This window comes from Neomonachus schauinslandi, chromosome 6 (assembly GCF_002201575.2).
Source record: "Neomonachus schauinslandi chromosome 6, ASM220157v2, whole genome shotgun sequence".
In the NCBI taxonomy this organism is placed as follows: Eukaryota; Metazoa; Chordata; class Mammalia; order Carnivora; family Phocidae; genus Neomonachus; species Neomonachus schauinslandi.
Window position 1 is genome coordinate 100,939,744 of NC_058408.1, and position 23,809 is coordinate 100,963,552.

General features: G+C 37.8%; 1 protein-coding gene across 7 annotated transcripts in view; it reads right to left on the minus strand.

Annotated features, from left to right (window-relative positions):
• Positions 1-23,809, minus strand: part of MICU1 (mitochondrial calcium uptake 1) — a 238,907-nt gene that overhangs the window by 85,982 nt on the left and 129,116 nt on the right. For 6 of the 7 annotated variants that reach the window (XM_021699547.1, XM_021699544.1, XM_021699543.1 and 3 more), the window contains one exon: positions 21,263-21,377. In XM_021699547.1, coding sequence (XP_021555222.1) covers positions 21,263-21,377 — 115 coding nt within the window. Of the gene's footprint in view, positions 1-21,262; positions 21,378-22,687; positions 22,694-23,809 lie in introns of all 7 variants that reach the window. The other variant, XM_044916491.1, reaches the window with a different exon arrangement.

Below are 23,809 nucleotides of genomic sequence, written 5' to 3' on the forward strand. Positions count from 1 at the left end.
AGAAAGGGCTTAGTACATTATCCACAGTTACAGAGAATCCATATTCCCATCTTGCTTATGAATTTGTCAATAGTAACATCCTGTAGGGTTAAATTCCATTTTCAGCTAGCTAGCCAGCTAGGCTGGTAAGCTCCTGGTTTTTAGTTGCCTGGGTGAATCATGTGCTTGTCAGCTTCCAATTGCCTGCCTCACTTGATAATGGCTTCCAACGGGCTTGTGCTTTTTTGGGTCACAAGCACAACTGCTGCAAAGGATATACCTGGGGGGATTTAGATTTTTGTATACTTACTGTGACTTCTTAAATTTTTCCTACTTGTCTGGGTGCTTTTACTGAAGAGTTACTACGCCAAGCATTGAGCTCAATAATTTAAAGTTTCATAATTATCTGATTTTGTATGCTCAACCCTGAAAGTTTTATTTTTTAAAGAGAGTAGGAAGCTGTGGCTCAAAGCCACACATGACTAGCTCAAAGTTGTATAGCTAATATGTGGCAGAAATGGTAAGTGAACCTAGGTCAATGCTGAATCCAAAGGCAATAAACTTTTTCATTATGCTCCATGGCATCCAATAGTAAGACAGTGGTTCTGAACAATAATAAACACATACTCTCTTCTGGTATGTTTTAACCTAGAAAAACAAAAAACAAAACATGACTCACTGATTACATCAGTCTGCAATAGCTGAGTTCCAAGCTGTTCATTTCAAGGACATACCTGACGTAAGAGAAACATTGCAGTCTATCAGGAAAGGTCCTTCTAGGAGTGGTTCTCTCAGCCTGTTCAATCTTCATCTCCTGATCATGTTCTCTTGTACTTCCCTGTCTCCCTTTAAATGTAGGCTTCAGAGTAATATATATATATATATATTTTTTTTTTCTCAAAGATTTATTTGACCCCTCAGGACCCCTGAGATCATGACCTGAGCCAAAATCAAGAGTTGGATGCTCAACCAACTGAGCCACCCAGGTGTCCCTCAGTGTAATTTTTAGATCTAGCTGTTCTGGAAAGCTTTAACATGTCCAGGGTTTCTGCTAACTCACAATCAATTTCCACAGAAAGGAACTGAGAGAGGAATTCTTTTGAATCCCAGGCTACTGACAGAGTGAACGGTGAAGTTTTCTCCCACTGTGTTAACAACATAAATCTACCTCCTCTACAATGATTTCCAAAATGACAGCATATGTTGGAACTGATTAAAACAGTAAGACTCTATACAAAGTTCATTACTGTACATCTTTTACTCAGAATTCCATGACAATCTTTGCTACTAGGAAATGGAGATGCATTAGGTCTGTTCTAGTTAAGAATGTGTGTTTATATTAGTTTACCATTAACAACAGTGATAACAATAACGACTCTAGACTGTTCCTGGAAGCGCAATAGATTTTTCTGCTTCATTTTAGTAATAAGAAAAAAAGCATCTGTCTATGTGTAGTAAGTCAAATATCAGACAGAAATGACACTAGCTGTCTCAAAACTTTCATGACTGTTTCACTTACTGTTTTTTAACAGCAAAGGCACAAGACTAGGGCTCTAATTCTAGCTCTTCCAACAACATGAGTCATTATGCCTTAAAATCTTTTTTTGGTAGTACTGATGGAATAAACAAAAACATGAGTAGGTTAGGGGTGCCTGGGTGGTTCAGTTGTTAAGCGTCTGCCTTCGGCTTGGGTCATGATCCCAGGGTCCTGGGATCGAGCCCTGTGTCGGGCTCCCTGCTCTGCGGGAAGCCTACTTCTCCCTCTCCCACACCCCCTGCTTGTGTTCCCTCTCTCTGTCAGAAAAAAAAAAACAAAACCCAAAAAACAAAAACCAAAAAACAAAAACATGAATAGGTGAGATTCTTATTTCCTGTTGGTTTGATTCTCCTACCACAGAATTCCTACCTGCACTATTCTTGTTCTAAAATGATGCTATAGGATAAATGAGGTAATTAATATGCAATGTCAGAGAACTCTGAGTTAGGAAAAAAACCTTTAGATTATGATGAACCTCTATTTAATGATGAACTTGCCTACTGAATTTGTAAGGATGATCACATAGCCTCTGATTATTTCTGAGAGAGAGAGGTCACCACTTCTGAAGTCTAACCATTGTTGGCTGTAATGAGCTTTTCTTCTCATACAGAATACAAATCTAATTTTGTGTAGCTCCCACAAACTGTCCTAGCTTAAGTTTCTACAGACATAAAAACATAAATCTGCTTCCTTGTCTCTATGATGGCCTTCTGAATACATAAAAACATATTATCTTGTCTCTATTAGGGTTTTTCAGAACTTGCTTCCAGAATTCAGCACTCAACCGTCCTCCCCTGGGGTACTTCAGATGGTCAATGTCTCCCATGAATGCAGAATATCTTAAATGTAGTTAATTCTGGAATGACGTATCCTTTCTAGAAACAACCGGATTGCTTCTTTGCTGATTAACATACTAGCATTCCTCTTATATGAAGGCATAGTGTCTTGCTTTCTATATAACATTAGGCTTGGGGAAAGAGGGGAGAAAAACCTGTAAGACTGGATTTCAAAACAGTACCCCTCCCTGAATTCTTCTAGGTATGATGGTTATATGCAGTCTGAAAGAAATCTTTCTTTTATACAGAGGAGAGGGGAAAAGTTCCCACAGTATAATGTGTTGTAGTTGTGCATTTCCTTGGGATGATTTAGCTTCAGAAAAAGGGTGCTATACAAAATGAAAATATCCTAGGATTTATTTAATTTAATTAATTAATTAATTTATTTATTTATTTTTAAAGATTTTATTTATTTATTTGAGAGAGAGAATGAGATAGAGCATGAGAGGGGGGAGGGTCAGAGGGAGAAGCAGACCCCCCGCCGAGCAGGGAGCCCGACGTGGGACTCGATCCCGGGACTCCAGGATCATGACCTGAGCTGAAGGCAGTCTCTTAACCAACTGAGCCACCCAGGCGCCCTCCTAGGATTTATTTTAAACACACTTAAGCAGCAGCAGATTGATTTTCTTTTCATCAATAACTTGCCTTATAAATCTGATTTTATTAATCTTAGTAACTATTGTATAGGAAGTAAATATGATAATGTTAGCTTTTTCAGCATTTTCTAATAGTTTCATGGCAAGTGTCATGTTAACACTATAGCTAATAAAAAGGGCTGCAAATATTTGAAAAATATAAAAGACTTAAAGAATGAGAAAAGGTAAGTACAAAGGTAAGTACAAAAACTTCTTTTTATAAAGTTATGTATTTTACATTTAATTTTTATACACAGTTAACTGGGTATCAAGGCATATTTATGTGAAGCAGGGCATAATGAGAATATCAGTGGCTCAAAAATTTAACTATTATACTTTCTGCTTCAACTCAGAAGTCCCATGGTCAGGCTTTCCCTCATCTTTGTCTTGTAGAATTATCTACTGACCAAAATATCCACTATTATTCTTGCCATTTGAAGTCAATGGAATTGATGAGAATAACTATGGCATTCTGCTCTGAAATCGGGCAAACAATTATTCTTGAAATACAAGATATGGAATGGCAAATTTAAAAAATCCACATGGAGTATAACTCGTTCATAACCAGTTACTGTGAAATAACACAGACACTGTGTTATGAAATAAAGTTAAAATCAAGGTTGTTTTTTTTTTTCTGTGGATTGTGCTAGAATTACAATTTAAAAAACTATAATGACTTTGACTATACTATAAATTTTAGTTCCTTACCATTTCGTGATTTAATATGCTCAAACAAGGGTAATTTAATTAGACTGTTTCCCGAATGTTTTCTTTTTTTTTTTAAAAAAGAATTTGGGGCACCTGGGTGGCTCAGTTGGTTAAGCAACTGCCTTCGGCTCAGGTCATGATCCTGGAGTCCCAGGATCGAGTCCCGCATCGGGCTCCCTGCTCAGCAGGGAGTCTGCTTCTCCCTCTCCCGCTCCCCCCTCTTGTGCTCTGTCTCTAAAATAAATAAATAAAATCTTTAAAAAAAATAAATAAAAAAAAAAGAATTTTATTTATTTATTTATTTATTTATTTATTTGAAAGGGTGAGAGAGGGCAGGGTCGGGGGGGGTGGCAGTGGGAGAGGGAGACAGAATCTCAAGTAGACTCCCAGCTAAGCACAGAGCTGGATGCGGGGCTCAATCTCACAACCCTGAAATCATGACCTGAGCCGAAACCAAGAGGCAGACGCTTAACCAACTAAGCCACCCAGGCACCGCTCCTGAATGTGTTTTCTGTGGTTATGCAGCTGTATGCTTCCATTAAACAGGAACCAAACTATATAATACAAAATAGTGAACATTCTGCCACTTAAAATACCATATTACATCATATGCAATTCAAAATTATAAAATAAACAATTTTTATTGCTAACTTTGGAATACTCCATACTATACAGAAAATGTCCTTAGTGGATGAAAACAGACAATAAGGCAATCTGAAATAGCCAAAGTTGATGGTACATGAATCTAGTTTTTCTCCTTAGCCTTGTTGTTTTAACACAGAACACAAAAACAGTTCCCCTGGTGAAATGACAAATGCCAAGGACAAAGAAAAAGAAAACAGAAATCCTCAGCCATCCAGGAGGAAAAAAAAACATTAGTTATCATAAAAAAAGAAGTATCAGGTCGTATCATAATTGTCTGCAACACCTGAACACTACAGAGCAAGTTCTATAAAATCTTGAGGGAAAACAGTTGTCATCTAAGAATTACAAACACATGAAGTCATCATTTACCTACATTAGTGACAGGAGACATTCTCGGGCATGCAAGGGCTTTGAAATTGTATAATCCACATACCTTAATAAGATTACACAAAAAACAGAAACAAAGTCTTGGGCAAGGGTCAGTAAACTATGTCCTCCTGGCTAGCCACTGGTTTATGTACTGTCTATGGCTGCTTTTGAGCTACAAGCTATGTAGAGGTGAGTAGTGGCAACAGAGACCTTAGTAGTTAAGAAGCAGTAGTCGTCTTGGCCAGCAAGCCTAAAATATTTATCATGCCCTTTAAGAAAAAATTTACAATCCCCGGTTGAGGAAATTCTTTAGCCAACAACAAAAATCAATCAAAGAAATAAAGACAGGGAAGATAAAATCAATTAAGAAGTGAGCAATAAATTAAGTGAGTAATAAAATCAGTATAACAGAGTTAAGCTTAAATGATGGTTATTAATACAATAATAATCATGGCAACTGGCATGACATTTATTATGTACAGGTACTTTATATGAATTATTTAATCCTCCCAACTGCTCCATGACATTGTACTATTATACCCATCCCTTGTTAAAGAAGAGTAAACTAGGGGCGCCTGGGTGGCTCAGTCGTTAAGCGTCTGCCTTCGGCTCAGGTCATGATCCCAGGGTCCTGGGATGGAGCCCCGCATCGGGCTCCCTGCTCCACGGGAAGCCTGCTTCTCCCTTTCCCACTCCCCCTGCTTGTGTTCCCTCTCTCGCTGTGTCTCTCTCTGTCAAATACATAAATAAAATATTTTAAAATTAAAAAAAAAAAAGAAGAGTAAACTAAGGTACAGTGTGTCCAGGGTCACTGAGCCAGAATTCAAATCCAGGCAGGCCCCTAGTGCACACACTCTTGGCTATTCTGCCGAAATGTAAAATGTATAGTAATCAAGTGTAAGAAATATCCCTGAAAGAGAAAATATGTAATGTAAAGTCATTTAAAGAAATAATATGGAATAAAAAAATGCCAGATTATTAAAATTGTAAAAACTGAGTAGAGAGAAGAAAGTGAAAGGAAGCTACATTTCTCAACTTCTAAAACATCAAGAGAAATGGATGACTTCATCCTGGATAAAAGTCATGTTGCCCCCCACTCCCCAAGATACACACACACTTATAATTTAATTCAAATGCGACCTGTATTGTAAGCCCTGACAGCTGTCTTTTTTGTAATGCAAGTGCGTTAAGCTTTGGTGGCCACGGCATGCACTTCAAAGATGGCTGTCTCAAACAGACATATTGCCAGCTACGCGACTAGACAGAGCTGGGCCACTTCCCTGCATGGAGGCTCCTTTGTTTTAGAGATTGTGGGTGATTTTGATCACTAACCATTTGGGCCACTTGTCTTTTCCCCAACTTTAAATTCTAGCTCTTATGTTTTATTTATTTATTTATTTTAAATTTAAAAAATTTTTTTAGGGGTGCCTGGGTGGCTCAGTCAGTTAAGCGTCTGCCTTCAGCTCAGGTCATGGTCCCAGGGTCCTGGAATTGAGCCCCGCATCAGGCTCCCCACTCAGCAGGAAGCCTGCTTCTCTCTCTCCCTCTCCCACTCCCCTTGCTTGTGTTCCTACTCTCGCTGTCTCTCTGTCAAATAGATAAATAAAATCTTTAAAAAAAAAAAAAGATTCTATTTATTTATTTACGAGAGATAGCACACGCACAAGCAGAACGAGGTGGAGGGGCAGAGGGAGACGTAGCCAACCCAAAACGTCAGGTCTGCTGTAATAATCCAACTATCTCCCCAGAGCAGCACGATCAAAGCCATCTGGTCTAACAAGACTATTAGACTACTAATTACAAGGGCCTTAATTGACTATCAATGTGCATCAGGGTACTCCAAGCCTCAAGGCCAAGGCCAGTTAAGGAGAGTTGACTGGATCACAAGGCTTTTGTCACTGCCCGAGGAGAGGCTCTAGGCTAAAGGCACAAGGCAAAGATTGCCATTAGTGAGGATGGGAGACCTCCACCTTTGACCAGGGAGCCAGAGGGCCGTACCAGGACTATATGTCCTTCCCCAGAAGAGTGAAATAGCCTTGCAAATGGAAACCAGTGGCACAACCAGAGGAAAAATACAACAGAGGAAAATACAACAGGCCTACAGTCTTTGTATCACTACTTCACTTACTACTGTTGCTCTTCATTCACTGACCCAACAGGGTATTATGGGTCCAATCCCTGGTGTGATGTTGCTAAAAAAATTAACAGATAAAGATAAATGTCCTGACCAGCTGGTGCTAGCCAGCATCTCCTAAGAACCCCAAGAAGGGACACCAGCTCTTTGATAAATGCAAAACCCCACGGACGCTTCCTGGATGTTATTCAATGTCATGTATACAACAACATGCCAAGACTCTGGTATCACACTCCAGAGGCCTAGGGGCTTTTCCCAAAGACCCTTTGCATATCACCTGAGTGGAGGCAGACCTCAATCATGGAGAGGTCTCTTGGGACACCCTGAAAAAAGAAGCAGGCACCTATGAAGAAGGCTCACAGTGATGTCATCCAAAAATTTCTGGTAATAACACATAAGATTTTTTCTTTTTTTTAAGATTTTATTTATTTGACAGAGAGAGAGAGAGTTAGCGAGAGCAGGAACACAAGCAGGAGGAGTGGGAAAGGGAGAAGCAGGCTTCCCGAAGAGTAGGGAGCCCGATGTGGGGCTTAATCCCAGGACCCTGGGATCATGACCTGAGCTGAAGGCAGACGCTTAACAAATGAGCCACCCAGGCACCCCAATAACACATAAGATTAAGGTCACAGAAAAAAAAATCTAGAAGTAGAAACTGAGATAAAAAACTATACCTTAACTGAAATTCAAACCTTTAAGATTTTAGGTAGCAGGAAACAGAGAGGGGAACTAACTGGCTATTGCAGGTTTTCTTATTTGTTTGAAAGGGCTCTGAATTGTTAGTCACAGCTGCCAAAATGTGTCAACTGGACAGTACCTCTAAAGACCCTAAAATCCATAACTGTCCTGAAGATCTATCTGGGCTATATGCGTGTTTCCTCCAAGATACTACAGACCCTGAGCCCCATCAGTTTTTCCCTGAACAGGGCAGAAGTGAGAAACACATCTCAGGAGGCATCCTTGCCACCAGGGAAATAGATGACTGGGTTACTGAGGCCTCTAGCAGGGAGGGAGAAGGAAAGGGGAAGGAGAAGTCCCCTAGAACTACTGATACTCATACCAGGGCCCTCCCTCTCCTCATTTATTGCCTGGCTCTCCGTGCCCATCCTTCCATCACAGTGATCAATGCTAAGGATCACAATGAATAGAAAACATTAAGATAAAGCCCATGTCCTGCTGTGCAAAATTGGCATGGTCCAATGGGTTTATCATTTCCATGACCACAGTGACCCAAATGACCCCCTCCTTCATTTCCAACCCTTAAAAGAGGTCCCATTTGACCCTGAGTCCAGAGAATTATTTCTAGTGTGCCCCCTCGAATCACAGGGTGGTGCTACAACATTTTAATTGGGACTGCCAAAACCAGCCAAAAGGCACTAATACGCCTAAGAGCTTCTTTCTAGGTCCCTTGAAGATGTAAATCTTAGCATGTCTTTGAAATGTAAATACCTCAGGGGGTAACCAAAACACCACCCAAGACTAAAAGAAACAAAAAGGAGAAAGAGGCCTTCTAAAATACAAACTGCTATAAAAGCTCCATGAAAGCTACAATGCCTAGAACAAAAGTTTAAAAGAAAAAAACAGCAAGGAAGCATAGAAACATGAGGTGAAAGAAGACCAAATAAATCACAACAAAGTTAAATGAACTAAATTCCTCTACAAAAAGACAAAATGCTCCCAGATTGGATCAAGCCATGTTATTTATAAGAAATATATAAAAAATAATAAAGATAAAAAATTGTTGAAAGTGGAATATTGAATATGAATATTGAAGTCCCCTAATATTAATTTATTGTCACTTACTCCCTTCAGATCTGTATTTAATATACTTAAGTGTTCCAAAGTTGGATGCATGTGTATTTAAAACTGTTATATCCTCTTGATGAATTAACCCTGTACTTCCATGGCTACAGGATCTTGCCACAGGTTCAAACACCACAATGCAGGCCAGTGAAGGGCATGAGATCAGCAGTATACAAGAGCACAGCTGAAGGGGTCAGCTCTGAGTGCATACACAGTGGTGGGGATTAGCTCTAGGGGGTCTAGGCTGGAGTCTTGCATTTGTGCAGCCGCAGAGGCTTGGGCTGGCTGCTGGTGCAGGTCCCAGGCTCCAGTGGAGAATGGGAGAGGGAGGGTGGCTGGCATCAGTGAATATGAATATTTTGGGGGGGGAAAACCTGTGAAATCTACAGAAGTATGTGGTAGCTGTGCTGGCCATCAGTATCTTCAGTGGCAAAAGCTGCTGGGGTCTTCCACAGGGCACATCACTGGAATCCCGGTCATTCCCACACTATGGCTGATAGTCGTCTCCCTGCCTTTCTTCCTTGTTCCTAGCTAACTCTGTATATCTCAGTTTTGCTGGTCTCTGGGTGGGGTGAAACTGAAGCAACTCCTCTCATTTGACTACCAAATTCATAGTGTACCCCAAACCATTTGTGTATCAGAATTTGGAATGGTTTTGGGTAACTATGAATTCGGTTGTCAAATGAGAGGAGGAACAACTAATTGCCCCCCAAAAGAGGTAATGAACCCTAATCTTTACCCCAGTTTCTCAGAGGTCTAAAGGACTTCACCTTTGAGAGTGATCTCAGTTTAGAAAAAATTTCATTCACCTCATGTAGTTTTGAGGACTAAGCCCAAGTCTAAGCTAGTCTAACTGTAGGGCAGATGGGGGATAAAGCTGCCCAAGATGCAAGGTACAGCCATGATACCTAAACCTTGTATAGCTCCTAGACAAACCCATAATATCTGTGATTACTGGTCTATAGTCAGTCACAGGATAGCCGGGACACCATGACTACAGGGGGTAGGGGGCAGGAGTTAAGTTGCTATTCCTAGCAGCACTTACTGGGAGGATCTGATTAGAAGACCCATGTTCTTACTCTAATAAAAAAAATTTTTTTTTTTTTAAGTAGGCTCCACACCCAGCGTGGAGCCCAAACACGGGGCTTGAACTCATGACACTGAGATCAAGACCTGAGGTGAGATCAAGAGTCAGACACTTAACTGACTGAGCCACATAGGTGCCGAATAAATTCTGACCATAAGGAAAAAAAATTTAGAAATGTAATGTATATTCTTAAAACACACTTAAAATTCACATTTACTTAGTCTGGCTTTTATTTGGAACTCCTAAAACAATGAAAGAAACTAGATGAGCCTACCATCATTACATATAGACTCTGCAATGGCTATAAAGGGAACTCTTTATTCTTTACTGCATCTCCATGTGATTTAGTTATTTAATGTCAATTGGCAAGGTTTTTGTTTTTGTTTTTTTAAATATGGAACACTACATGTCAAGAACCTGAGTTCAAAATATTCGTAAGATTATGAAAATTATCTGAATTCCTTCAGCAAGGCTTCAGCTGTACAGACTTATTCCTTCTAATTATTGCTTTTCTACCATTTACATTTTTCTAGAAAATACATTTCAGCCCTGATTCTCAAAAAAGAAGATTTATAATTTCACATCTGAAGAGAAGAAATAGCTATGTTTCTAGTACATAGGTACATAACTGTCTTTGAGCTGTATCTCAGCCGCAGTTACTGGATGACCTTCCGAGAGCTGCCAGAAACAGTCTTTCATTTAAATTGCTCTTCCTTACACTGTTATTTGACAGTTGTGTTACAGAGAGTATTCAATGCCAGAGATGTCAAAAAGCTTGGATTCCCCAAGAGTTCCTGGGAGCAAGATTCTGAAAGGCATGCCAGTGCTTTACCCTTGGTTAAGGTCATGCTCTACTTTAGGAATGTATTTTCTTCAAATGCATGTTACTACTTTTATGCCCAAATTACATATGCTAGGAGACAGATCCCCACTCCTGTCTTGAAAGATCTTAAAAAATAATCATCTATAGGGGTGCCTGGCTGGCTCAGTCCGTAAAGCATGCGACTCTTAATCTCAGGGTTGTAAATTCAAGCCCCACGTTGGGTATAGAGATTACTTAAAAATAAAATCTTTAAAAAAATTATCTGCTTGACTTTCATTTCATTCTATGTGGTTTTAGTCCACTCCATATGCTCAATAATAGCCAAAGTGACGGCTTATGCCAAGATACAACTTACTGCATAGATGCTCAGAATTAGCTGCTTTAATGAAGGGACTGGATATTTGATACTTAATTCATGCTAATTTGAAGGACCTTCTTTACCTTGACTTGGCTTGGCATTCACCCAAAAGTTACTTCTTTCTTCAGTTTAGTGTCCAAATAGAAAATTTTAGTATTCTAATTAATTTTCTAGATTTCATCATGTATATATTCATAGAGAATAGCTATCATTTTAAAACAGCTTTAAATACTAGGCAGGATTACTAGTATACATGAATATGTATACTAAAATAACTATTCAGGGGCGCCTGGGTGGCTCAGTCATTAAGCGTCTGCCTTCGGCTCAGGTCATGATCCCAGGGTCCTGGGATCGAGCCCCGCATCGGGCTCCCTGCTCCGCGGAAGCCTGCTTCTCCCTCTCCCACTCCCCCTGCTTGTGTTCCCTCTCTCGCTGTGTCTCTTTCTGTCAAATAAATAAATAAAATCTTAAAAAAAAAAAAAGTAACTATTCAGAAAAATTCTTAAGATACTTATTTAGCCAACAAATATACATAGAGTACTTATTATGTGTCAGATACTGTGTTGAACATCTTCTTCAGAAGGAGTGACTGGGGCGCCTGGGTGGCTCAGTTGGTTAAACGTCTGCCTTTGGTTCAGGTCATGATCCCAGGGTCCCGTAATGGAGTCCTGTGTCCAGCTCCCTGCTCAGTGGGGAGCCTGCTTCTCCCTCTGCCTCTGCCCTTCCCCTGCTTGTGCTCTCTTGCACTGTGTGTGTCAAATAAACAAATAAAATCTTAAAAAAAAAAAAAAGGAAGAAGAAGAAGAGGTAGTGATTAAGCAAACCATTCTGGGACAACCACTATTTTTGCCTTGATTTCCCTTGTGCACCCTCAAATTCCCCAGCACAACAAATAAGCATTTTGTAAAATTGTTACAGGAACAGGTAAACAACACAGAATGAAGCCTAAGTATAACCAAATACCATTAAGTTGTGGTTTTAGGGAAAGGTCAACTATATAGGTAGACAGGTACATTTGATTCCAGTCCAACTTCTAAGAGACAATGTGAAAAGGTGGGGCTCATGGAGCATAAACAAAGGTCTTTAAACATCATCAATTATTAAGGACTAAATTCTTTTTTTTTTTAATGTTTTATTTATTTATTCATGAGAGTCAGACAGAGAGAGAGAGAGGCAGAGGCAGAGGGAGAAGCAGGCTCCCCACCTAGCAGGGAGCCCGATGCGGGACTCGATCCAGGACCCTGGGATCATGACCTGAGCCAAAGGCAGACGCTTAACCATTGAGCCACCCAGGCGCCCCAGGACTAAATTCTTATAGCACAATCCCAACTATCAACAGAACAAAACCAGAACAGGATAGAGCTTAAGGAAGATAGAAGAATTATAAGAGGCTGAAATCTGGAAAACTTTCTGTAATCTGTTATAGGGAAAAAAGAAAGGTAAACTGAGGTCCATTTCACACTGTAATCAAGGGTATGGAGATGGATGGGTGGCTGGGTCTCCATTCTACTTAAAGGGACTCAGAGAAGCCACATCCCAAATATCCTTTCATTCAAATATTTTTAGAATGAATAGTATTAGTAAGATACAGTGTTAGGTACTTTGGGGATATAAAACCACATGACATAGTTCCTACTTCAAGATATTATTTAGTGATACCATATCCATTGTCTAAACTTTCATTAATTAGAGATTCTTTTGAATAATAAGCATTTTCCTGCAAATATCTCTCGAGTTGTAATGACTCACAATTCAATGTAAAAAAAAATTTTTTTTTTTTAATTCTAATGTTTGTTTTAAAAAACACAAAATCCTAACTGAGGTATGCTAAGAAAAAGGTAGTTTTGATCTGAAGAATGAAGGGAGAAAAAGAAATAATTTTATACGTGAGGGCACTTTCTTGAAAGCAGAGAATTTAGCCTATTTTGTAGTATTATTTTTCTTGTTCCATGAACTTTTAGTGCATTGATAAATGCAGCCTAAGAAAGAGGGAAGCCTTTGGGTTTACCAAATGCTTCCCCTATTAGGCTTTTGTTCCCAAGGGCCTAAGGAGCAGAGAAGTAGAACCAGGAGAGACCTCCTCTCTTCTCTCTCTTCTGGAGTCCCTACCTGAATCTCAGGTATCACAGAGAACTGACTCCCTGGAAAAGCAGCACAAAGCCAACATAAGCCATTCAAGAGAGGACAAAGTGTATGCAGACATAATTATGGTGGTAGCATCAGCTCACTGAGCATACAAAAATACTCCTGACTATCTCATTCATACCCTCTTCTTTAGAACACAGCCTTAGCTTGACTATTATTCCTGAAAGAGGAGACCTACAGACATCATGTGCCCTTAACCAGATTTCTGTAACATTTTAAGTCAGTATTAGAATTTTATTAGAATTTTCAAAAAATGAAAATGGATCAATTCAAATAAAACACAAGTATGAAAAGGCAAATAGGAACTAGTTTCCTTAAAGTGTAAAATTATGAAATCCTCAAGATACAGGCAAAATACGTTTCAGTCTTATTTTTGTTATAAGCCATGATTTGCTTCTTTAGTCTCTGTTCTCCTCTTAGCCTTGTGAACCCTCAGAAGAAATCTCAAGCAATTGTTCCCAAAATACTAACTTCCTTCCTTTTGCAGATAAAGAAAACATTTTAATCTTCTCATATAGTCATATGCAGAACTAAGAGAGTTAAACACAAACACCACTTATTTCTTGCTCATCTGAGCTAAAATTCTTATGGGGTGACTGGGTGATAGACACTGGGGAGGGTATGTGCTCTGGTAAGTGCTGTGAATTGTGCAAGACTGTTGAATCTCAGATCTGTACCTCTGAAACAAATAATGCAATATATGTTAAGAAAAAAAAAAGAAGAAGAAGGTAGCAGAAGGGGAAGAATGAAGGGGGGGAAATCGGAGGGGTAGACGAACCATGAGAGATGATGGACTCTGAAAAACAAACTGAGGGTTCTAGAGGGGAGGGGGGTGGGAGGATGGGTTAGCCTGGTGATGGGTATTGAGGAGGGCACATTCTGCATGGAGCACTGGGTGTTATGCACAAACAATGAATCATGGAACACTACATCTAAAACTAATGATGTAATGTATGGGGATTAACATAAGAATAAAAAAATTAAAAAAAAAAAAAGAATTAAGCTATAGCCTTTCCTTAAGCTGTAGACTAATTTCCTTTCCTTGTGTATAAGTCTTTTTCCTAACTCCTGTCAGCTGAGTACACCTAAACACTTCCGGTTTATCACTACCCAACTGGAATCAATTTGTGCTCAAATAAGCTCTTACAATTATTTAAAAAAAAAATTCTTATGTGGTTGTTGATACAAAGATGAAAATGCTTTAACATTCTCTAACACCAGGGTTACTGAAATGACATAGTGTTCTCAGATACAACTGGCTGAAAATGAATTTAGTATCATAAATATTTGATATATTTGGGCGCCTGGGTGGCTCAGTTGGTTAAGCGACTGCCTTCGGCTCAGGTCATGATCCTGGAGTCCCGGGATCAAGTCCCGCATCGGGCTCCCTGCTCGGCAGGGAGTCTGCTTCTCCCTCTGACCCTCCCCCCTCTCATGTGCTCTCTCTCATTCTCTCTCTCTCAAATAAATAAATAAAATCTTTAAAAAAAAAAAAAATATTTGATATATTTAAAAGCATTATTTTATTGTTTTGAAAAAGCTGCATTATTATAAAATCAACACACTAACCTTAAGAACAGGTAATGCCAGAGAAAGAAGTTACTGGTAATCAACACAATGAGATTTGGCTTTAGAACATGCAAATGAGTATCTCTAAAATTCTAAGCATCTCTTACAGGCAGAGAAATAACATAGAGTAAGATCATCCTTTCATCTGCTTTGTCTTACTCCTCATAACGTCAATTTAGCAATGGTAGGTAATCCCAGACATAAAAAGCTTAGGCAGAATAATAGCTAAACCAAATTTTTTCTGTAACTTCCCCAACTCCAATGTCCCAATAAAAAAGATTTGTTTTTTTTTTTTTAAAGATTTTATTTATTTATTTATCAGAGAGCGCGCACGAGAGAGAAACAGCATGAGAGGGGAGAGGGTCAGAGGGAGAAGCGGGCTCCCGATGCGAGGCTCGATCCCAGGACTCCAGGATCATGACCTGAGCTGAAGGCAGTCGCCCAACCAACTGAGCCACCCAGGCGACCCCCAATAAAAAAGATTTGTAACTGCCTTAAATCTGTTGATAGATCTCAGTATGCTGCCTTGCCCGAATTTTTCAACAGATCACTCAGGCTGAAAAACATTTTCATCTATAACTTCTGTTAACATTTTCATTAGACGGAATGGCACTGATCAGCACCACTATCTCCAAGTCACATACTTTGTGACTGGCTCCTGAATTTAGAATAGCAAGAGAAATAAAATATAAACATTCACTTGAATGCTGTTGTAATTTTTCAAAAGGTTTGTGAGAAATAAGCGTCACAATGAGAATGTGGTTTACTTCTCAGTGTATCAAATCCTGCTATAGTGAAAATCACTGAATTCAATTTCTCCACTGATTCCTCAAAATCTAAAAGAGGGAATCAAAATCAGAATACACTGAATTATGCCTGACTCTCATTAGGTCTTTTCCTAGGTACTGAACATACTGTAGCATTTTTTGCTTTTGCTTTTTCTGGTGGCTTTTCGAAGATTAATAGTAACTAATAAGAAAGATGCTTAATAATCAACTTTTGTAATTGTTTTATTACTTCTTCCTTAAGCTATCTAGAATTATTTTCATGTTATGAGGCCACAGTGCAGTGCTAATAACTTCCGTAGAACACATATGGAGATAAAGAGCACAAAAATAAATATTTCGTAATTGTCAATGCCCAAGATCCAGATCCTAAGTCATACCATCATTATCTAATGAATCTTAGCATTAGCAAGAATGATCCAAATCAATAAATGCTGTGTAGCATTCTTGTTAAATCCGGATGACCTTTCTCTGCACCTAGTTATGAGAAAAGCTCTGACTTTTATTATAAGATTTAAGACCATCAGCTAATGTTGCAGTTGGTTAGTGCAGAGAATTAAGCCATTAATAATCACGCTTCTGTATTCTCATTCAATTCTTATTAACCTACTTTAAGGATCAGAGGCTTTTCGGAAATTATTTAATAATAGTAATTATTAACAACCTCTTTATCTTGCCTAGAATGAATCTAGATTTATTTTATTAATAAGTAGCTCTTTACTAAATACTTAATATTCTACTTAAAGTGGATGCTAGGGGCACTTGGGTGGTTCAGTTGTTAAGCATCTACCTTCAGCTCAGGTCATGATCCCAGGGTCCTGGGATCGAGCCCCCACATCGGGCTCTCTGCTCAGTGGGAAGCCTGCTTCTCCCTCTCCCACTCCCACTCCCTCTGCTTGTGTTCCCTCTCTCGCTGTGTCTCTGTCAAATAAATAAAATCTTTAAAAAAAAAGAAGTGGATGCTAAGGCTCATGTAGAAAATTCAAGTTAATCCATCAAATCTGATCACAGAGATACGTTATAAAGCAACAGAATGTGTGAATTAGGAATAAAGGCGGGGAAACAAATACATAAATTCTAAATTAGAAGAAGCCAAGCTTATATGGAAATTGATTAATTTAAAAACATGTTTTCCTCATTCTATTGGTACTGGCTGCAGACTAACGACAACAGCTACAAGAACTGTTTTCAATTTAGGGTATAAACAGCAAAGCTGAGTCTTACATTTGCTAAACTACCTTTTGGAGAATATTGAAAAAAATGGTATAGTCTTGCTTTGTTACTTTGCCTCAGTGCTTTATATGGAACAGATATGTCTATAGTGAATACCATTACAAACTTGTAGTGAATATTATTATAAACCTGTGATCATTGTCATGCAGTTGACATTCTAGGTAATCATACATAAATAAGAAAAGAAATCAATTATATAGAAAGTTAAATATTGATAAGTGCCAAGGAGAAAAAATAAAGCAGGAAAGGGTAAAGTTTAGGGGGTATGTATATTTAAGTGTCTGTGTGCGTGGCAGTGTTTAAAACATTTAAAGGTGTTGAAAAATGTTCAGATAGGCCGAAGAGGGACCCCATTATCCAAAGCACATACAGAGAAGAGTGAGAAATTCATGCCACTGCTGGTTATAAACACAGGATATTGCTGCCAAATTGCTTGTTATTCTTGGTGTGTGTCCAAGATAGTCTTGTTGAGCTAAAAATCAAACTTCTAAAAAGTTTAAATAAGAAGAACTGACTCTATTTAATGGGTGAAATTACATGCTTTTTAAATATTTATTTATTTATATAACATGCTTTTTAAAGAAAAGCTTCTTCCTTCCTTCCTTCCCTTTCTATTTATTATTTTTTAAATTTTATTTTATTGTTATGTTAATCACCATACATTACATCATTAGTTTTTGATGCAGTGTTCCATGATTCATTGTTTGCGTATCACCCATTGCTCCATGCAATACGTGCCCTCTTTAATACGCATCACCAGCCTAACCCATCCCCCCACCCTTTCTTTCTTTTTTAAATAAAGGTATCCAGCTTTATTTTACATCGTTGCCTACTCTTTTTTTTTTTTTCTTTTAAAGTAAGTCCTATGCCCAATGTGGGGTTCGAACTCATGACCACGAGATCAACTTGCATATGCTTCACTGACTGAGTCAGTCAAGCACCTCAGAAAAGCAGCTTTCTTGTTTTTATTTTTAGGAAGTAATTATAAATCGAGAAGGGAAATGAATGATCTGCTATATATAGCTGTCAAGTTTTATTTTAGACAACATAGTAGAGCTTTTAAAGTACGTGAAGGTCCCAAATGTCAATCCATTTGGGCAGAGAGTTCATATTCTTCAAAATGATGGCAATTTCTTGAACACTACTGAGTCCATCAATTTTGGAAAAAACCCAGCTACTTAGAAATATGACAGTCTTGCATTGTCTGGGTTATGCTGTTTCACATTGCTTTGCTGATTTTGTATTAGAAATCATCAGGACAGCCCCTGTTGTCCACCAGAGTAACAGATTAATGAATATGCTAATGCATGTCTCCTCATCCCAAACCACTCTTTGGCAAATCTTTTGGTGCTTAAAGAATTGCATTCTCTCCTGCAGGATGATTTGGGAAACATTTAGTGTGCCTAGATTGTAATGAAATCTTGTTAACCACAAGGAAGATGATCCACTGAGAGCCTCATTTCCTATCATCCTAGCAGCAAGCTAGGACATGGGAAAGAACTGATCTCAGTATAATTCCTGTGGCACATTTTCCTCATGGTTTGCTGGATAAGTGGACAAGGCAATGGGCAACATTCAGATTACAAGAATGCTTGAACTGCCCGTTATCTATAGGAGAGTTTATGACCAACGTTCCCACAGCCAGCCGGAGAGAAAGAAGAGGCACTGGGTAAGTTATGGCTTATCACCGCTAAACATGTGAGCACAGACGTAAAGCCAATCAACAGGAGCCTAGATGCTGCGGTTGGCCTGAGTTCAAACCCTGAATCATCTACTTACTCTGGGACTTGGAGCAAATTTTTTGTATGTAACCCTCCGTATGCCTCAATTTCCTCATCTGTAAAATGAAGAAAATAATAGTACAAACATTATAAGGTTGATGTGAGGAAAATGTATGTGTAATTGAAGTCCCCAAAGAGAAGAAAGAGAAGAAAACGTATCTCAAGAAATAATGGCTGAATTTTTTCCAAACTGGATGAAAATTATAAACCCACAGATCTAAAAAGTTAAAGAACCCCAAGACAGGAAACATGAAGAATGTTACATCAAGGCACATAATAACACAAATGAAACAAACAAAAAACTCTGCCCCAAACTAGGGCAGTGGCTCTCAACCAGGGATGATTCCTTTCCATCCCCAACCCCCAGGGGGTATTTTGCAATCCTGAAGACATTTTTTATTGTCACAACTGAGAGAGGGGAACAGGTGTGTTACTGGAATCTAGTGGGTAGAAACCTGGAATGTTGCTAATAAACCTCTTACAATGCACAGGACAGCCCCCACAACAATAAATCATCCTGCCACAAATATTAATAGTGCTAAGGTTAAGAAACACTAGAGGCATTTAATAATCAAAATGCTTAAAACCACTGATATAAAGAGAAAATCTAAAATCATATCCTTATTATATTTTCTCATTCCTGACAATACAAAAAGTACAGTTGATCCTTGAACAGCACAGGTTTGAACTGTGGAGGGTCCACTTATATGTGAATTTTTTTGGATACAGTACAGTACTATAAATGTATTTTCTCTTTCTTATGATTGTATTAATAACATTTTCTTTTCTACCTTACTTTAGGAATACAGTATACAACACATGTAGCATACAAAATATGTGCTCATTGAATTTATATTATCAGTAAGGTATCCAGTCAACTCTAGGCTATTAGTACTTAGTTTGGGGGGAATCAAAAGTTATATACAGATTTTCAACTGTGGGGGGAGGGAGAAATATCAGCACCCTTGACCCCAGCGTTGTTCAAGGGTCAACTGTATGTGATATTGTAATACTAAGCACTTTTTGTAAATCACCCACCATGTTTAAGCTAGGAGCTGAGCACCAAAAGTAAAGGTGCCTGGACCGGTAACAGGACTGAGTACTGGATGTAAATTAAAATCTCATTTCAGCTCAATAAACATTTACAGGGACTACTGCCATTGTATATAGTATATATCAGTACAATTCTCCAAGTTGGTCTCTTCATTTAATGCAGTAATCTTTCTGACACATCATGCCTATTGAATGCAAATTCTATTCAAAGTCACAAAAAAGGCTTAAAAACTCCTACCAGTTCTGCTGGGGTTTTCTTAATGACAAGGTTTATGGATCTTTTAAAATCAGATATGAAATGGCATTTTGTGATAGGATATCAAGAATAAAAACCCAGGCAGATTATATACCTACTAAATACTAGGCACTGAACTAGGAACTTTATATTCATGATCTCATAGTCCTCAAATAAGTAATTTGGGTTTGGTATTATTGCCACCTTCATTTTGCAAACAAAACAGATGAACAAGTTCACTGACTTGCCCCTAATCACAAAGCTAAGAAGTGGTGGGGCCAGGATTTGAACTGAAGTCTATTTTGGAAAACAATGCACTACCAAAATAACAACTAGCTTTAACAATACTCAACTTAAGATCATAAATGTTCTTTTATTTTAGTTCACTATTTTGGATCTTCACAACAAATCTATATGTATCTATATTGTTAGAGCACTGGTCCACCACATGAATTTATTCAGACACATTGGTATCCCAAAGACAGCTGTGGTAAGGCATATTAGCCTATATTTCTTCATTTTTCTGTCAACAGAGGGAAGTACGGTAAGAGTGGTCAGAGCTACGACAGGAACTGTGTATTGTGTATGTCATTTATTAAAATCTACCTTAAAGTTTTATCTTTATAGATGACTAGTCTACAGAAGGGAAGGAAGAGGCAGTTACTTTTGTTTGATATGTCACACATGAAAGAAACTTCAGAATCACTTCTTTCAAACATACAAATCAGATCTCTTTGGTTCAATTTAGGTAGATTTTAAAAAAAATTTTATTTATTTATTTGACAGAGAGAGAGGGAGAGAGAGAGCACGTGCACAAGCAGGGGGAGTGGCAGGCAGAGGCAGAGGAAGAAGCAGACTCCCCACAGAGCAGGGAGCCCAACTCGGGGCTCGATCCCAGGACCCTGGGAGCATGACCTGAGCAGAAGGCAGACATTAACCGACTGAGGCACCCAGGTGCCCCAAGTTAGGTAGATACACAGAAAGCTAGAAACATACATTTTTTTTGGTTTGTTTTTCTGAATGGTTAGGAAAAAAAGCCATGTAGAGTAGCATACTTACCAACCAAATGGTTTAGCTTTAAAAAATCAGCAATTCATCAGTGCTCTAAATGAGTCAAATTGAATTTTGTGCTTTAAGGAGTAATGCTCTAAGATTCAAAAGTGAATATTCAACACAATTAGAAAAACTGAGCCAATTTTCTTCTTTAGTGGAGAAATGATAGATCAATATGTTTTTTAATTGGGAAGTAGAAACATTAATAAAGTCTATACAATGAATAATCTAGTTTCACAGAATACAAGGGCTTCAAACACTTAAAGGAAGATTTGCCTTCACAGTTGTTTTTTTCTTAACTTTACCTTGATACTTCATTTTTCTTCCTCTTTCTCAGGTGGTTCTATATACAAGTTACACAGAATTCAAACAAATGAAATTATATGTAACTTATAATTCATTAACTCTACAAACATGCTTTATTTCCCCCTCCAATCAGCTTTTTCAGAGTCCTGTATGCTCCCTATAAACAATTAAAAAGAAAAGTTTATACTTACTAGAAAGAACAGTTGTAAGGAAAATGTAGTCCGAAAAGGATATGAGTCCACATTCTCCAAGGGTGTAAAATATACTGCCTTCGTCAGCAAATTTTTCTCGTTCCTGGGCAATTTTCTATTAAATACATGGGTCCCACAAAGAGATAAAAAGAAGACATAGCAGAATGAGAACACAGACCATTAGCGATGAATCACCATTTATGTGATAGTTTTACGCTACTTATCATAAGCAATTCTCTGATGGCCATTCCAAATTAATGGATCCTTTACAGTTTCCAAGATGATTAAAATTATAAGACAAAAGATGATTTTGCTTATTTCAAAACTGGCTTAAAATGAACACTAGAAAATAATTTCAATTTTATGAACTCCTGCTATTTGACATATACTGGTCCACTTCGGACTGGTTTTGTTTCTTCGGTTTAAAAACAATCCACCTGAATTGTTGAATGACTATCTTTTACACCTGAAACTAATATAACACACTATGTTAACTATACTGGAATTAAAATAAAAACTTCAAAAAAATAAAAAAATAAAAACAATCCACCTTTTTCTAAAGAGGCATATAAAGTAGAAAAAAAAACAAAAACAAAACAACAAAACAAAAAAAAAACCCCAAATGAAATCAGTACAATTTGCCCAAAAGAAGTCAGTTTATTGCCTAAGAAAAACTATACCACTCGTGATCAGAAATGAAGAGGTAAGCAACTATTTTCAAGGACCACACAAATGCTCAGAAAAATAAATTCTGAAATACTAATTTTAATTTTTACCTTATGATCCCCAAGAATCTTAGGTTTGGAATGTAGCACAGTTTGCAGAGCAAACAGCACCTCTAAAAGATAATGGCAAATCAAGACATGCACACTAAGATTTAGGCATGATTTAATTTAGTTGTATTTATTGATACCTTGCCGGAGGTTCCTAAGTTTCAGCTATTTCATGAAACTCTCCTAAAACTTACATTTTATTCTAAGTATATATTAATTTTTGCTTAATCTATAAAACTCACAAAGAGTTGATTCTTAGCCTTAGTAATGGCCTGTCTGCCAAGTGGTGTCCTCCTGTGTGTTTAAGCAAAGCTACCTGTTTTCTGAATTTCTAGCCAAATGATAAACTTAGTGGTGACATTGAAGATATTTTCAAAAACTGAAAAGGATCCACCAAAGAGTTAGACTTGGAACTAATTTCCGTAAGTTCTGGACCAACTAAAAACAGTCAAGGAATTATTCTGGGTACCAAAAATAGAAATAGGAGGTTTTAAGAACCCAAACCAACAAAGAGCAATCAAAGTAATAATGTCATGCAAGCACAAAATAAGAAGCAGCATTGCAAACATAACCTCAGGAGGAGTATCATGAAAACTAAACCAACAAGCACCACCACACCAGCATCCAGGTACACAACTATCCAATAGGTTACCTCTGTCTAGTGAAGATCCCATCATACATCACAAAAGAAAGAAAACTAGTTAACCAATTGAAAATACAAGTACCAAATGAATCATCATGGTCTTCTTAATAAACCTATCCAAAATAGCCTGTATTGGGTATTTGCTTATTCATAAGAAACGGTAAGCATAAACAGGTAAAAAGTCCATAGTTGAATGCTAACAAAGCAGTGAGGTTCTGATGGCACATTCTAGTTAGGAAAGGACTTCTTTGACTCATCTGTGGTGGACAGAAAGCATGGTTCTGTTTGACAGCATTTAGAGATTACTTCTCTGAACTGACAACAAAAATGAGCACATAGTCCAATGTGTTCAAATTAAGGTTAGATCTCCTATCACACTTGATCTTCTACCAAGAGACTGAACACAAATTTCAAAGAAAAAAAAAGGCTACTGGAAGAGAACTAGAGCAGCAAAGCCTTTCACTGGAAAATTAACATTTTAATTTCTCAAAAAAGGGAAATAAATGGTTACATTTTTTACATTATCTAAGATACCGCAAAAGTAAAGTATGTGAGTAAGAAAAATTACATAAAATGAGAACAGGCTCCCACAGGCATAACATTACTAGCTAGAACAATAAATACGTATAAAAGCTGAGTGCTTTGTATTAATTATGTAATGATCATACAGAGAGATTGCCATAAGCCAATAAAATAAATATTGGGATCCAGAAGTTGAGAAACACACAAAAGTCTTAAAGACAGAGTGAAAAGAGGCAACTAAGACAAAGAAGCATATCTAACAGTATTTTTTTTCTAACAATCATCTGGACTATGCTACTGTTCCAAAGATGACAAAAAGATAAATCTAATTCTGTTGGTAACTTTTAATTTTGATATAATTTCAAACTCAGAAAAGTGGAAAGATCAATATAAGAAATTAACATATACTTTTTTCCTCTTATGCTTTTTACCCACATTCACCGATAGTTTACATATTACCTTAGTTGCTTCATTTTATATAAATATTCTTTTATACCTCTGAGAGTTCAATACACATGTCCCTTTACATTTAAATACTTCACTATATACTTCCTATGAACAGACATTCTCTTACATACCACAGTATAAATTTAATAAAACCAGAATATT